The sequence below is a fragment of the Podarcis gaigeae genome (genome assembly GCF_964106915.1).
Source record: "Podarcis gaigeae genome assembly, chromosome: 2".
In the NCBI taxonomy this organism is placed as follows: Eukaryota; Metazoa; Chordata; class Lepidosauria; order Squamata; family Lacertidae; genus Podarcis; species Podarcis gaigeae.
The window spans coordinates 34,516,350-34,532,652 of NC_139679.1; the positions used below are offsets into that span (position 1 = coordinate 34,516,350).

The 16,303-nt window shown below is 44.5% G+C and overlaps 2 protein-coding genes across 2 annotated transcripts in view; one reads left to right on the top strand and one right to left on the bottom strand.

The window, feature by feature from the left end:
- Positions 1 to 16,303, bottom strand: part of ACSF2 (acyl-CoA synthetase family member 2) — a gene marked incomplete at its 5' end in the record, with an annotated part of 59,382 nt that overhangs the window by 16,046 nt on the left and 27,033 nt on the right.
- CHAD (chondroadherin) lies at positions 2,758 to 15,752 on the top strand. The gene is made up of 4 exons (XM_083728056.1): positions 2,758 to 3,877; positions 11,336 to 11,499; positions 12,261 to 12,406; positions 13,562 to 15,752. The coding sequence occupies exons 1-3, from the start codon at positions 3,098 to 3,100 to the stop codon at positions 12,400 to 12,402; spliced, it is 1,086 nt and encodes a 361-aa protein (XP_083584182.1). The 5' UTR covers positions 2,758 to 3,097; the 3' UTR covers positions 12,403 to 12,406; positions 13,562 to 15,752.

Sequence of the window (16,303 nt, forward strand, 5' to 3'; positions counted from 1 at the left end):
TTTGCTAAACAAGTGGAAGGAAGGGAACTCCACATCTCTCCCCTCCCCTCTCACTAGCCTAGAGTGCCAGGATCTCTACTGCAGGTGGTTTATGAGTAGATGGGATGGCACTCCCAGGTTTGTAGCTTAGAAGTACTACTGAATCCAACCTTACTCCTAGATGACCAAGCTGTGACTAGGGATGCCTTTTACCACCTCTGTCTTAAACACCAGCTTCTCTTTGGGAAGTCAGACCTAGCCATTATTTATGCCTCAATCAGCTCCAGGTTAGCCTACCATTGTTGTTTAGTTGTTTAGTCTTGTCCGACTCTTCATGACCCCATGGACCAGAGCACACCAGGCACTCCTGTCTTCCACTGCCTCCCGCAGTTTGGTCAGACTCATGTTGGTAGCTTTGAGAACACTGTCTCCACCCCCATCATTCTGCCCGGACGCTGAGGTCCAGCGCCGAGGGCCTTCTGGCGGTTCCCTCATTGCGAGAAGCAAAGCTACAGGGAACCAGGCAGAGGGCCTTCTCGGTAGTGGCGCCCGCCCTGTGGAACGCCCTTCCAGCAGATGTCAAAGCGATAAACAACTACCTGACATTCAGAAGACATCTTAAGGCAGCCCTGTTCAGGGAAGTTTTTAACGTGTGATATTTTACTGTATTTTTGGTTTTTATGGAAGCCGCCCAGAGTGGCTGGGGAGGCCCAGCCAGATGGGCGGGGTATAAATAATAAATTATTATTATTATTATTATCTTGTCCTCTGTCGTCCCCTTCTCCTTGTGCCCTCCATCTTTCCCAACATCAGGGTCTTTTCCAGGGAGTCTTCTCTTCTCATGATGTGGCCAAAGTATTGGAGCCTCAGCTTCAGGATCTGTCCTTCCAGTGAGCACTCAGGATTGATTTCCTTAAGAATGGATAGGTTTGATCTTTTTGCAGTCCATGGGACTCTCAAGAGTCTCCTCCAGCACCACAATTCAAAAGCATCAATTCTTCGGCGATCAGCCTTCTTTATGGTCCAGCTCTCACTTCCATACATCACTACTGGGAAAACCATAGCTTTAACTATACAGGCCTTTGTTGGCAAGGTGATACTGTAGTATGATCTATATGGTGATGCCGGTGAAGACAGCTTGGAAGCTTCTGCCAGACGAGAATACAGCTGCCAGAACACGAACTACAAGTGACAGACTGGAGCGTGCAACTGTGATATAATACCATCTAAACTGTTTGTCAATTTGCTTTTAGGCAAAGTGCTATTTTGACTTTTAAAGTCTGAAGTGATTTGGGACCAGTGTATCTTAAGCACTGTCTCCAGTGATATGAAGTTGCCCAACCATGAATATCATCCAATGAGACTTTGTTCTGTGTCCCGCCATCATTTGAAGTCTGGAGACTGGACACAAGGAGCAGAGGCTTTCCTGCAGTGGCACCAACACCTTGCTCCAGGGAGGTTGCCTGGTCCAATCTCTGCTCTCTTCCAGAGGGCATTTTTAAGTACTGCCACTTGAACTTAGTTTTACTGATGGTGCTTTTACTGTTTTTTAAATTGATTTTTATTAAGTTTTCCGGAGGTTATCAGACTCTAGAGCCCATCAACCCTGGTCACTGATCATGCTGCCTGGGGCTGATGGGAGTTTGAGTCCAACATTATGTGATGATTGCTTCTATACACCTGTATTGTATTTAACTGCTTGTTATGAGTCTGAACACTAGCTGTGCCTGTGAATACTTTCTTTATCCTGAGCAAACCGTTTTGTATGACTGGGTAAGGTATAGTATGAGACTGATATTTTCTAATTTGTATGGTTCACCACACATTGTAATTGGAGTGCTATTTTGTATCATGCAGCTTTTCAGACTGATGAATAGAATATATATAATATATATATAATATATATATAATATATCCGGAGAACAGGTCTCCTTTTGCCCACTTGCGTTATTCTCACCAGGTTGGTGGCTTTGATTTGCCTTCCCGTGATTGATCCATGCATACGGCTTTGTGTTTCCAACTCAAGACCCATTGAAGAACATCTCATCCAGTTCAATCTTTGAAAAACAGCTTTGAAAAACTTTTTCATATTCTCCAGTGTGCTACCCTTGCCGTTGCGGCAGCACGGGGTTGCCGTTCTGTGATTGGACTTACGCTACTTGTTGAACGGTTCATTTATCCAGTCTGTATAACATTTACTGCACATGTAACTTGTTAAGATAGAGTTGTACATTTATCCACTCCATGTTTACAGTATCTCCAGGCTTTGTCTTGCATATGGCACCTTAGTATGTTTGCTGTTTGAATGGTTACAAGTCTATCTCTATTCTAGCTATTATTCTAGTAAATTTGGTTTTATACTGATAAGCCAGTTTGTGGTGTTGTTGTATTACTTAACTGCCAAGTTCAGCCAACAATTTAGCTGCGAGGCTATTTGTTACTTGCATTATTGTTATTATGAATAGTGAAAAACAACAAATAAAGGATGTAGACCACTGAGCTCTAGGTAAGCCAGATGGAGGGGAGGCAGGGGGAAAGATGGATTGCGTCCACAGTAGCCAATCAGTATACTCAATGGAATAGCCAAAAGATGCCCTGTGAACCGGGCAGGGGAGGAATTCAGATGGCTTCCATGTTAGTTACCCTGGCATGCCTTTCCTACCAGCTACTGATTAGAAGGCAACAAGGTGAACGTCCCCCTCAGCACATCTGAAGATCCCCTTAGATACGGTTCTATTTTCCTGCATGCATGGTTCAGGGAAGGACAAGAATATTCAACAACAGACATACAAACACTGTTCCCCGTGGTGATTTGTTAGCAGGGGAAGCACTCCCTGCATCATCAAAGTTAGGAAGAGGAGAGGGAAGGAGGATCCCTCTGTGCTTGGTGCCAAGGGGTTAAAGTCACACCAAGTTCCTGAAGCCAGTTGCTTCCAAGTCAGAGTCTGGCTGCTGGCTGCGGTTAGTGGGAAGGGATTTTGTTTTTTAATAACATTATAAATAGGGCTGTGTTCAGCTTGCTGCATGCTCACTCTCCCTTCCACCTTCTCCCTCCTCCTTCTCCTTCTCCTCTTCCTGCCGCTGCTTCTCCCTGCACATCCATCGTAGCTCTGTGGACATGGACCGGTCAGGCTTCGTACTCAAGCTCTTCGGCTTGCTGCTATGCCTCCTGCCCGTTCTCCAGGCATGTCCTCAGAACTGCCACTGCCACGGGGGAGACCTCCAGCATGTCATCTGCGACAATGTTGGGCTGAGAAGGATCCCCAAGGTAGCTGAGCAGACACGTCTCCTCAACCTGCAGAGGAACAACTTCCCTGTCCTGCCGACCAACGGTTTCAGGGAGATGAAGAACCTCGTCTCTCTCCACCTCCAGCACTCTCACATCAAAGAGATCTCCAGCGGAGCCTTCCGGGGCCTGAAGCAGCTGGTCTACCTTTACTTGTCCAACAATGACATCAGCGTCATAAAGATGGGGGCCTTCGATGACCTGACGGAGCTCACCTACCTCTACCTAGACCACAACAAGATCCCAGACCTGCCCAAGGGGCTCCTCTCTCCAATGATCAACCTTTTCATCCTGCAGCTAGGCAGCAACAAGCTCCGAGAGTTGAGAGCAGGAGCCTTCCATGGGACCAAGGATCTCCGCTGGCTCTATCTCTCGAACAACTCTATCAACTCCATCCATCCTGCAGCCCTGGATGATGTGGAGAACCTAGCCATATTCCACCTGGATAAGAACCATCTGACCAGCTACCCTGGGGCTGCCATGAGCAAGCTGAGAGTGGTGGAGGACCTGAAACTCTCAAACAACCCCATGAAAATCATCCCGGATTTAGCCTTCCAGTCCTTTGGGCGCTACATGGAGACACTCAGCCTGGACAACATGGGCCTAGAAAAGGTAAGCGCTCCACAGAAATTTCCCTCTCCCTCCCTAGATCTTACCCATTCAAAATATTCGCTCTCACCCAAATTCCACCCCGTTCTAGCAACAGCAGTGGGACATTAATGTAGCTCCCCACACAGTTTTCTGCCCACTCCCTACACCCGCTCCCCACTTTGCCAGCACCAAAAAGGAAACAGAAATTAAAGTAAGGCACTATACTGGGTTGGACAGAGAGGATTTAACTTCTGCACCTAGCCCAGCACCCTCCTTGGTCATTGGATCAATCATTTGATGAGCAGGGAGAGAGTGACGACCCCATGGCCCTCAGCTGATCTGCATGGATCAGTGGAGGAGGGGGGCTGTCTGTGTGTGCAAAGTGAGGGTGCAAGGTGGCCACACCCACTGTTGGCATGCAGGTACTGAAGGGCTGGCCAAGGGCAAGGGTGACAAACAAGGTGAGCCACCCCAGGTGAGCCATCAAGCCATGAGTTTATTCTCAGTGGCTGAGACTACCAGGTGCATCACTTCTTTACATATGAATGAATTGTTCCCCTTCACTTCTGCGGGGAAAGCAACCTTTGTCTTTCGGAGGCATTGTTGCCTTCCATATACAGAGGCACCTCAGGTTAAGAACTTAATTTGTTCCAGATGTCCGTTCTTAACCTGAAACTGTTCTTAATCTGAACTACCACTTTAGGTAATGGGGCCTCCCGCTGTCGCTACCGTGCGATTTCTGTTCTCATCCTGAAGCAAAGTTCTTAAGCTGAGGTACTATTTCTGGGTTGGCAGAGTCTGTAACCTGAAGCATCTGTAAACCAAGGTACCACTGCATACCCCCAGCCACCACGATGTTTGCAAACGCTTCTAATGCAGACTTTTCAAACGCAGTCTCTTTCTGTTCTGCCACACTCATGCCTAAAGCACAGTTAAAAAACAGAAGTAAGGGCTGGCTGGGTTCTCAGTCGCTCCCATCACAGTTATACAGTGGTACCTCGGGTTACAGACGCTTCAGGTTACAGACTCCACTAACCCAGAAATAGTACCTCGGGTTAAGAACTTTGCTTCAGGATGAGAACAGAAATCATGCTCCGGTGGCGCAGCGGCAGTGGGAGGCCCCATTAGCTAAAGTGGTGCTTCAGGTTAAGAACAGTTTCAGGTTAAGAACGGACCTGCGGAACGAATTAAGTACTTAACCCAAGGTACCACTGTATGGGGCAAAATAAGTGGGACACCGTTTGGGATGCACATCCTGCTTTCACTCCACATGCTGGGCAAATGAGCGGCAGAAAGCAGGTTTCAATCCCCCTGCTTCCAGTGGTGTGTTAGCAGTGCACCTTTTAACATTATAATTCATTCCGACAGAGGAAAGAAAAATGCTACATTTGGGAACAACATTGATGGGGGAAGGAAAGCCACACAGCCTGAAAGTAAATCCAGTAGTTTGCCACAGCCTCCTGGGTGATTTGGAGAAGAGGCAGCATGTTTCGAAGCATAAGCTAGATTCAGAAATGGGGGGGGGGGCTGACAGTTTTCTTTGTAGTTTCTTTGTAGGGAAGGTGAAAGCATTTATTACCTTCTTCTCAGGAGCCTGGAAGGCATGTTTAGTTGGGTGAGAAGAAGGGGGCAACGCCTTCAAGATGTGCACGTCACCGAATTCAGTGATGCAGTTCTCCATCCAAAGAACAATAATATTTGTTTGTTTATTTCCCGCCCATCTGGCTGAGTCTCCCCAGCCACTCTGGGCAGCTCCCAATCAAATGTTAAAAACAGTACAGCATTAAATATTAAAAACTTTCCTAAACAGGGCTGCCTTCAGATGTCTTTTAAAGATAGGATAGCTGCTTATTTCCTTCACATCTGAAGGGAGGGTGTTCCACAGGGCGGGCGCCACTACCAAGAAGGCCCTCTGTCTGGTTCCCTGTAACCTCACTTCTCGCAATGAGGGAACTGCCAGAAGGCCCTCGGCGCTGGATCTCAGTGTCTGGGCTGAACGATGGGGGTGGAGACGCTCCTTCATATATTTACAGGAAAGGGCACACAAATAAGTGTGCATTAGTGAAAATAATGTACAAAAGTGTATTATATCAAGGGAAACTGCTTACAAAAATGTGTAGTTTATGAGGAATGCGCAGGCTTTAAAAAATAATCCCAAACTGATGTGGACATAGGGTAAATGGGACTCAAGATCAGAAAAATGAAAATTTGAGAGAAAATGAAGTGGGCAGATTTGCCCATCCGTACAAGTCATGCCCCTTTGAAGCAAATACCTCAATGATGGTGGGAAATGGGTAAGTGGGATGTGAAAAGGACAGGACTCCCTACACACACTCTCTCCCCTGTTTTTCAAACCTGAAGAGCTTTGACTGTTTACATCATAGGTAGGGTCACATCCATGCCATATATTAAAATACTCTTTCAACAGTCATGGCTCCCCCCCTCCCAAGGAATCATGGGAACCGTAGTTTCTTAAGGGTGCTCAGAACTGTAGCTCTAGGAGAGGCTTCCTAACAACTCACAGCACCCAACTACAGAAGCAAATTGTTAGCAAAAAAGCACTTCAGATGCTAGTGAAAATGCAAAATAATTATAAAAGGTGATAGATTTATTATTTGCATTTCACGCTCCTAAATTTGAAATAAGTTGTTCTGGATAATTTCCTAACAGCCAGTTCTCTCTCCATCAAGCCATGGGGCCCTTTCCTCCTGAACAGAAATGAATGTTTTTCTGCATCACTGTTCACATTTCCACTACCTCCCTCCCTGTCCACTACCGTATTTGTTCTAGTTACTCATTTGAAATTCCTCCTCCTCTTGCCTTCATCTCATCTGTTTATAAGCCCTGTAACCTGGAGGCTTCATGGTTCTGCATGGAGCCTGTGATGCTTTCAAACTAAACAATATTGAATAATAACAGCCATGGTCATGGTGCCTGTCCTCCAAAATGAATGATGCAAAAGCTGTGTCTGTTTGTATAGTGAGAGTGATTGACAGGCAGAGACTAGATCCCCAACCTGGTGCCCTCCAGATTATATTGGATTACAACTCCCAGCAGCCTTATGGACAACTTCCATTGTCCAACCATGTATGGAGGGCACAATCTTGGGGAAGGCTGGACTAGGAAATTAATGGGACAGAGTACTGAGGCAAAAGGCTGGCACCCCTATGCCTGCCGTTTGCAAAAGGGAGAGTGAAGCTCTGTTCCTAGACACCAGACTGATGGCCTGTTATTGGAACAAGTAAGTGAATGCAGTGACCACCGCAGAAGTGGAGGCTAACGTCAGTGACTGGTGAGTGCTCTGCAGTCAGGTAGACTGAGCACACATGAGGACTTTTGCATCTTTGCCTCTCTCCAACCTTACACTTCATAAAGAAGGGTTTGTTTATTGACTATCTCTCAAGAGAAACCCTCACAGCGCTCCACAAAGGCACTCTGTTCCTATCAAGAGAGCTAGAGGGACATTCAGGTAATGCAGCAAAATACTCCTCTTCTTCTCGGCAAATGAGTCATGTCCCAGAGGCTGAAGCATCATGCTTGAGGTGCTTTTCGTAAACAGGAGGCAACAGTGACATCACGCTAGATGGAGCATGTCCCAGATGGGGGGGAAGAGACCACATCAAACAGAAGCAGAAGGATCATGGAAGGCTTCCAGGTGAACAAGGAGGGAAGTTTCCAGCCATGCTATGTACCCATGCTGAGGTTATCCAGGTGAATCAGCACCAAAACAGTGACCCTCAAAGAGATGCTAAGGGATACAGCAACATGACCCCCCCCCCAGCAATAAAGCTCTGTGAATGACAGAGTGTTGGCAAACAAAATTAAATAAACATTTTACATGGAAAAGAAAGCACAGAGCTAATACAGGGATTCTACACTGTCAATATTTCACGGGGGGGGGGGGAGATTCAATTGCTTACTAGAACTTCAGGTCTGTGCAACTAAAATAGATTAAAGCACAAATCCACATTTTTTAAATGAACTTTTTGCAGTGTGGAAAGGGACAGTCTGAAGGCATCATAGATTATGCATTGAGAAAGTGGGGTGAAAAAACGATTAACAGAAAGTCATGTAAACACCCAAGAAACAATTCAGGAGAAATGCTCATTGTCATATGAGCCTTGTACACAAATCAGAATGAATACTCCGTAAATACCAGACACAGTCTAAGCTCCATGTAAGCTTTGTGCAGACGTATCAGGGTGAACGGTGAACAAACAGATTCACCCGAAGGAGCAAGATTCACCCCAAGACGCAAAGTTATGAAGCAGGTGGTGGTGGCGGCAGAGAGGGAGGAGGGAGCTTTCAGGGATGGGGATTGGCAACTGGCAAATTATTCAGGACTGGAGCAATGTGAAGTCCTCTTGATGAAAGAGCTTTTCAATTTCCAAATTACAACAGTATTCAAGAGCCTCAGAATTGCATACATGCTACCATAAAGGTGTTATCTTGTGACACACTTTTAAAAAACAAAACAACCACTTGAAGTAGTTGTGGAACTCTGTTAGGCTTTACCTGAGCAGAATACAGTATACAGTACCTAAAAGAACAATGGGGTTTGGAGTGTTGAATGAATTGTATAAACTCAGAGACACACAATGGTGATTTTCACCAGTCCAGAATCCTGGCTCACGGTTTGAAGTTTAGTTATACCAGCAACTGGATTACTATTTGACAGTTACATGTATTTCCTATCCGAAAAGGATGGTATCTAATCCAGAAAGGAGAAGTCCACAAGGGAGCTGTCCACAGCACCATAAACCAGCTATGTCTTTTGCCCTCTGGCTCGTGAATGGATGATACTCACTGATCCCATTTGAAGGCTGGAACTTCAGAAAACTCCGCAGGAAAGGATGGTCTCAGGCGGAGTTTTGTACACATGCTGGAGCCTAATCAAAATCCCCCTTCCACCTGTGTGGACCCTCAGTGCTTCTTGCTTCTTCAATCTACCTGCATATACGTAAACCTGGTCTAATCCGATATATGCAGTTTCACATACTCCTCTTCATGGGTTCTGTTGGGTGACATGGGAAAAACCAAGCCAGATGAAAGAAGTTGATGCTGTGGATCCTTCCCCCATGCCAGCATTACTGCTGATATAACCTGAGAAGGGGCTCCATGAACACTTCCCTTTCTCCAGTTCCCTTAACTCTCTTCTCCTCGCCCACCTTAATTACTCTGCTGTGGACTTTGGTTCTCCTTTCGTTTAGCAATCCAATATGGTTTGTTTCCTGGCACACATTGGTACCCTTAACATGAATTCTAAACAAAGCTTCTAAAAGCTGAGAATTTGCCATTTCAGTAGTCAACGTAATGAACACAACACTTTTATATGTAGTTTCAACATTAGAGGTTTCTGCAAGCAGATAGCAGACCTAGGCATTTAGTAATAGTTAGGTTTCCAGGCCAGAGTATCAACCAGCCAAGGCTCAGCTGGCAAATACCAGAGATGACAGTGCAACCTTTTGGAATGAGTCAACAGACTTCTCAATGAGCAACCAAACAGAGCTACACCTTCCCTGGGAAGATCACAAATTCAAAAGATGATTTAATCCCTACCACAACTAAAGGTAAAAAGGGGATGAACAGGAAGTAATCTATATAAACACTCAGTCTCATCTCATCCTTTCAGACAATAGCTACACTAGAAGACTCCAGCACAAACTCAGCACCAGGAGGTACAATATCTAAGAGCGGGTGCATAACACCACTACACAAAGGAGCAAGAATTACAACATCTGGCGGTGAACCGCAAAGCCCTCTAGAATTGCAGCACATCTCCTTCAAATATATACAGCTCTTTAAGATGAGATGCTTGCCTTTGCATCTCGTGTGAAAAAGAGCCCTGCCAACAACTCAAGGAGAATCTTCTGGGATTCATTCATTGATGGTCTGAAGAGGAATTCAGCGATTAGTTGATTCTTGTGACGTGTTGTGGAAACACTGGAATGACTTGTAATTTTATCCGGGCTTAGTATATATTCTTTTCATTTCCCTGAAAGGGAATAAGGGGAGTGGTAGTGGGGAGAACATTGTTGTAACCACTGGTAGATGTTTTGAACCTAAATTAGTAGTCTCCAAGGAAGTTTATGTTGTTGGGTTTGTGTGCATGGGAATTTTTCCAAGCCAAGCAAGGAGCAACAACAACTAGGCCGAGAAATAACTGCTTTAGCTCTTTACCATCTCATGATTCTGTGAAAGAGCTGTAATCTCCAAGCAAACCTATATATGGCATAAATGTACACATTATGCAGCATCCCGGTCAGGAAAAAGAGAAAGGGGAGAGGAATCTTGAGTCACTGGAAATCTGCCTTGCTATTTCTACTGTGCTTGAATGCCAAGTGTAACTTTCCATTGAGAGTCCACCGGGTTCTGCCAAAGTCTACAGGCCCTTGAGTCTCCACAAATACTCCTCTCCATGAATGTGGAAACCGGGTGCCAGAAAGGATTTCAACTATGAAAAGCCAAATAATCTCTTTGCTCATTTGGAAATGAAGAGATGTCTAGAAAGAAGCTGGAGGCAGGGAGAGCGATGGAGGTTGTCGGAACACACATATCTTTTAAATAATATGGGACAGATAACCTCCAAAAAAAGGTCATCCATGTCTCTTCTAATCGGAGAACAGCCTTGTACTCTACACATGCCTGTAGAGTCATGGTTTCAGATTCCAAGAGCTTAAATTCAGTGACCCTAAAGTATGAAGACAAATACTAAGGTGGTCCTCCTTCTACCCTTCGCTCTTCTCCAGAGCTCAGGAAGATTCATGCTGCAGGGAAGGAAACTAAACATGAGGCTCAACCATGTGTAGTCTGTCCCTGTTTTTGTCTTTTACAAAACACAGCTGAAGAAGTTTAAAGTAGAAGACGCACACTGGTGGTGCTGGGGAAGGCTTGTTAACCTTTTCCCTTCTAGAAGTTTTTTTTTTCCTGAAATGGCTGCATCTTTCTTTCTTATCTCATGAGGAAAGCCACCAGAAAGAGGAGTGGGGGATTTATTCTTTTAATGGGGAGAGACTACACAAAACTCAGCATCATGCAATTTGATTTGGTCCCAAAGCCTGCTATAGTTGGAGGAGGAGGAGGAGGGATACTTATGGCAAAATTCATAGTTTAGGTGTAAAAATCTAATGGGCATTCCACACTATATACCCCACCCTGATATTGATCCCTGAAACACTGATCACTGCTGGAGAGAAATACAGAAAGAGAATGGGTGTCACTTAAGAGTGGCTGCTGGACTTTGGGTTGGAGTCATAGAAACAGAAGAAGAGCCTTGTTGGATCTGACCCAAAGGTACATCCATTCGAGCATCCTGTACTTACAGTGTCCAACCAGATGCCGACGGAAAGCCCAAAAGTATCCACACCAACTCAAAATGTACTGCCAGCAAAAAACCTGATTTGTCAACTAGGCCCAAAGGATAAGCTTCTCCTTTCCCTCCTGGTTGCCTGACGACTGACACATGTGCCTGTGCTTCAGTTTTCAGATAAAGCATTTGCTGGCGTAACCACACTGAAGACTGTTCACATTGAGAACAACAAACTGTCCAGTCTTCCTGGGAACTTCCCTTTCAGCCGTCTTGAGACCCTCACCCTGTCGAACAACCCTTGGCACTGCTCCTGTCAGCTAGCACCTCTGCGCAGGTAAAAGAACACTTTGTTCTATATCTCATGGGTGCAATGACTCCCCTACTCTACTCTTGTGTATGTGTGTTTGTGGATAGATGATAGATAGAGAGATGATATAGATAGTTGATAGATAGATGATAGATGATAGATGATGATAGAGATATAGATAGATAGATAGATAGATAGATAGATAGATAGATGATAGATAGATGATAGATATAGATAGATGATAGATAGATGATAGATAGATAGATAGATAGATAGATAGATAGATAGATATAGATAGATATAGATAGATAGATAGATAGATGATAGATAGATAGATAGATGATAGATAGATGATAGATAGATATAGATAGATGATAGATAGATGATAGATAGATAGATAGATAGATAGATAGATGATAGATAGATGATAGATAGATGATAGATAGATAGATGATAGATAGATAGATAGATAGATAGATAGATAGATAGATGATAGATAGATAGATGATAGATAGATAGATAGATAGATAGATAGATAGATGATAGATAGATGATAGATAGATGATAGATGATAGATAGATAGATAGATAGATAGATAGATAGATAGATAGATAGATGATAGATAGATGATAGATAGATGATAGATAGATGATAGATATAGATAAGATGTACTGGTTAGCTAATGAATCCTTGCCAGTACAAGGCATGAGTTTGGTAAATCTCTCTCAGGAGATCTATCCTGACAACCACACTGTTCTGACCATGAGAATTTGCTTTTTCTTCTGTAGGTGGCTGGAATCCACTCGATCACGCCCTGATGCAGCCTGCGCATCGCCCTCTTCAGCTCGAGGACAGCAGATCAGAGATACCTCTGCACTCCGCGGTTGCAAGGTCCCCACGAAGAGGTCCAAGAAGGGAAGTCGCCATTAAGCAGGCAATTGTTCCCCCCTCTCCTGTTTTCTATTTAAGATGCCTTTCAGAGAACCCTTCCCACACGGGCTTCGCCTGATCACACCCAAAATTACCCCATAAAATATTATGAGACCACACCCATAGTATCAAACAGGTGACACGTTTTCTAGCACCAGTGTCTGCCCACGTATATTTGCAACCGGAGAAAGTGAGGCGAGTGAGGTCCTGATTCACAGTGTTGTGCTGTTTTTCAGAATGGGAGGGCCTGCCATGTTGCTCTAGCCTAGACAGAACTAATGCCTAGCTCTCTGTTACTGGTAGTGTCAGTAGCAAAGCTGTTCCATGGGCTTCTTTGAATTGAAGCCTCTTCTACTCATCCCTGAGGCCCACTGGCAGGGCATAATTACGTAAGCTGGCAGCATAGGCACCCAGCCTGTTCCTGTTCTGTGTCTCAACAGAAGGCTTCATTTTGTATAGTTGTCAAAAGTCCAATACCTTACAAAACACATACATTTGCATTACATACAAGGACCCCGTGTCCCAGAACATGGCAAGCCAGTAGTCAGAGATGGATGCAGTTCAGAGAAGGGAGGTTGGAAACAACATAGTTTCTTGTTGCCAAAGGTTTGGGCAGGGGAAAGGAGTCCAGGGGAATGAGTGAGAAACAGAAAGCGACAGATGAGAGAATCTTGTTCCAAAGCTAAGCTGCTGGCTATGTCTGTCTATACCCTGACGCTATGTCAACTCATCTATTGGCTAAACCCAGCTGAGCTCCTGCCTCCTGAATGTACCAGAGCATGTTTTATTGCCTGACCAGAGGTGCATGTTTTTCCATGGAAAGTTCTTCTGTTTGAGTCATCTCTGTTTTAAAATGGTCACTCTGCAGAACTTTTGAAACTTACTGGAGGTACTGATCAGGGCGTTCTGCCAGGAACTCGCTAAACTGTCCTGGGCAAGACACTCATGTCCAGCCTCAGTCCCTCCACCTGCAATATGGGGTGGCGGTAAAGCTAACTTGCCTTGCAGAGTTGTTGTGAGGATTAAGCAGGTGAGGTGCTCTGAAAATGTGAAAGCGCCATACAAATGTTAAGCATAATTATTATTGTGCTTGATCTGCTCAGAATACTTTTTAGGTTTATGGAGGTATTTCTTTCTTTCTTCTTCCCTGCCCTCCCAGGACCCAGGAAAGCTGGTCCAGGTGACTGGCTGCTTCAACCAATCAGAAAACTACTGACTCCATGCAAGCCCTTCATCCCCAAGCAGCTCCACCCCTTCAAGAAACATATATCTGGTAGCCACCACCTCTTGCTATATGAAGATCGCAGAGTGGAATCCACCATTTCATTACCCCCCTCTGTTATTATATCTATTATTTTAAAAGATTTAGTTGTTAACAAAAAACGAAACCTAAACCTATGCATGGCAGTGCTAAGACACAGCTAAACTAGATCCTGCTGGTAAAGTACACAGTCCTCTTTCTTGATGTCATTCAGCTACTCAGTTTGTCTCTGGGATTTGCCTTCTAACAGGATGGGAGTTAACAGAGAACATTAAAAGTTTCTCCACATCCCCAACCCAATGAATCCCTGATTTTGCATTGGAAACTTTGTACTTGAGCAGAACCTTAAAGTCTAACAGCATGACAGCATGAATTTGGTGCGCGGCCTATACTGTGAGGAAAGTTTTTTTGGGGTTATTCTGAATGCAAAGGTTGCATTGCCTTCTTTTCATATTTGGCATGGTTGCCACCTGGGTGGTGGTTGCCAATAGGGTAGAAGCAATGGGACAAATGCTGGAAGATTGCTGGAAACAAGGCATGGGGTGGAAAAGGAACTGAGCACCAGTGACATGTGAGCAATTCCCAGCTCCATCTATATTGCACTTCTGAACTAGTTTAAGAATCAGCTTTCCCAATGCAGGAAAGCTTAAGACACCGGTGAGGGGTTCTAGGGATCTCCAATGGGGAATTCTCAGCACCCACACATGCCAATATTCCTTAGGGTGAGCAGTTAAAATATTGATTTCATAAGTGCAAATATGACCACAGACTGTTGTTTGCCTCCCAACCAGTTCAATATAAGAAAGAGACTGAATCACCAACTAGAGGGCTGCAATGGTTGTTCTGCCCTTTGCAATGCCCAGTCATTCAAGAATTTGGCATTTGATGTTTGATATCCCATTTGAACTGCCAAATGTAGAACCAATGGACTAGTATATTCAATTCCATCTAGATACTCTGTGTAGAAAAACAAACCAAAGAACAACATCCTTGCCCTAGTGCAATCCTGGGACTATATAAAACAGGGACAGTGATTTGGATCTTTATTCCTGGTATAGACAGATTCTCTCGCCCCCATACAAATAGGGCAAGAAGGCCATCAGGCTCTGGTAACAAAGTTATCTTGGGATTTTTGTGGTAAGGATTTCACAACTTGCCTTTCAACCATACATGAGCGGCAACAATGGATTTACTGGACGTCTTTGAGCTGGGATCTCCAGAATCTACCTATATAACATATGCAGTATAACTCTCCAGGTTCAGCTCATAAGAGATGGAGCATCTCTCCTGTTTGAGGCACTACCACAGTGAATCTGTACTGAGGACTGCAGTTGTAGCAGTATGGGTGGGCTAGCTGGTCACCATGAAAATAACAGCAGATTTTCCTCTCTAGGCTGATCAGACTGAACAGAAATCTAGGGTTCATTGGAAGCGAAGCCCTTTTTTTACTTGGGGGAGGCAGGGACTGGTTCCTCAATTACTGATTTTCTAATCACATACACACAACCGTTCCCCGAAAGGCAACTTGGCTATTGCCCACCATTACTGATCCTCCTAGTCAGTATGCAGATCCAAGAGGGGTTTTTTGGTGGCTTCTAGGCTGCACACTTGGTTCATGTTGAGCAATGACAAAGCCTAATGGATTTGGACGGTATGCCTTGCAAATGGAGATTGCGCCCCAGAATCCTTTCTGCATGCAAGGCTTTTGAGCCGATTCACAGGGGTTTATTGGCAGACAATGAAATAGAGGAGGTTTCTCTTAGGGAAGATTGAAACCCACAGTCCTAGAACAACAAGATATCATAAGGTGTGCGTATATAAAATGGGTGGGGGTGATAGGGGGACGAGGACAGAAAGGGATTCTCACTTGCCATCCTGAAAAAAAGATTCCTCCATCCACCCTATGACATATAGCTGTTTGCAGCAAGATGACTGTGGCTTATCACCATGGATTTTACCGTACGACAATTTCAATTTAACTGCTTTTATTTTTTTTAATCCTGAAGGTTTATATAAATATATAATATTTATTCCTCTGTTACTGAGTGTAAATGACTCCAAGGAGGATTTTTTAAAGAAGAAAACAAAACACCAAGATCCTCTTACTCTTATGTAGAAAACAAATTATATATTTTCTTATGTACAACTTCTGTATAAAGCTATTGCTGCAAAGATGAAGTGACCAAGTTTTCATGCATTTTTATGTGTCTTCCATGAGTCAGAAACTGAGGTCTGTCAATAACGGCTCAATAGACACTACTAATGAATGATATGCGTTGCGACCCTGCTGTTGCTACAAGAGCAATCCCATAGGCTGAAAACTCTTGACAAACACCTTGCCCCTGGGGACACTCAAAATATGGTCTCTGGTATCAGTACAGCAAGGGTGCTCCCCACCCCCGTTGATGTTGCTGGACTATAGCTTCCATTATCCTTGAACCCTGGCCATGTAGAGTGGGGCTGATGGGAGTTGGAGACCAAAATGTCTGGAGGGCCTGATATACAGTCTGCACAGCATCTTTTCTGAGACCCTTCTCTTCATCCAGGATCATTAACTGTAGCCTTCCAGAGCTCTACTTTTGGTGTTGTTGCAGAAAATAAGCACAGGCCACAATCATAGATGCAGTAGTCCCTAACTTC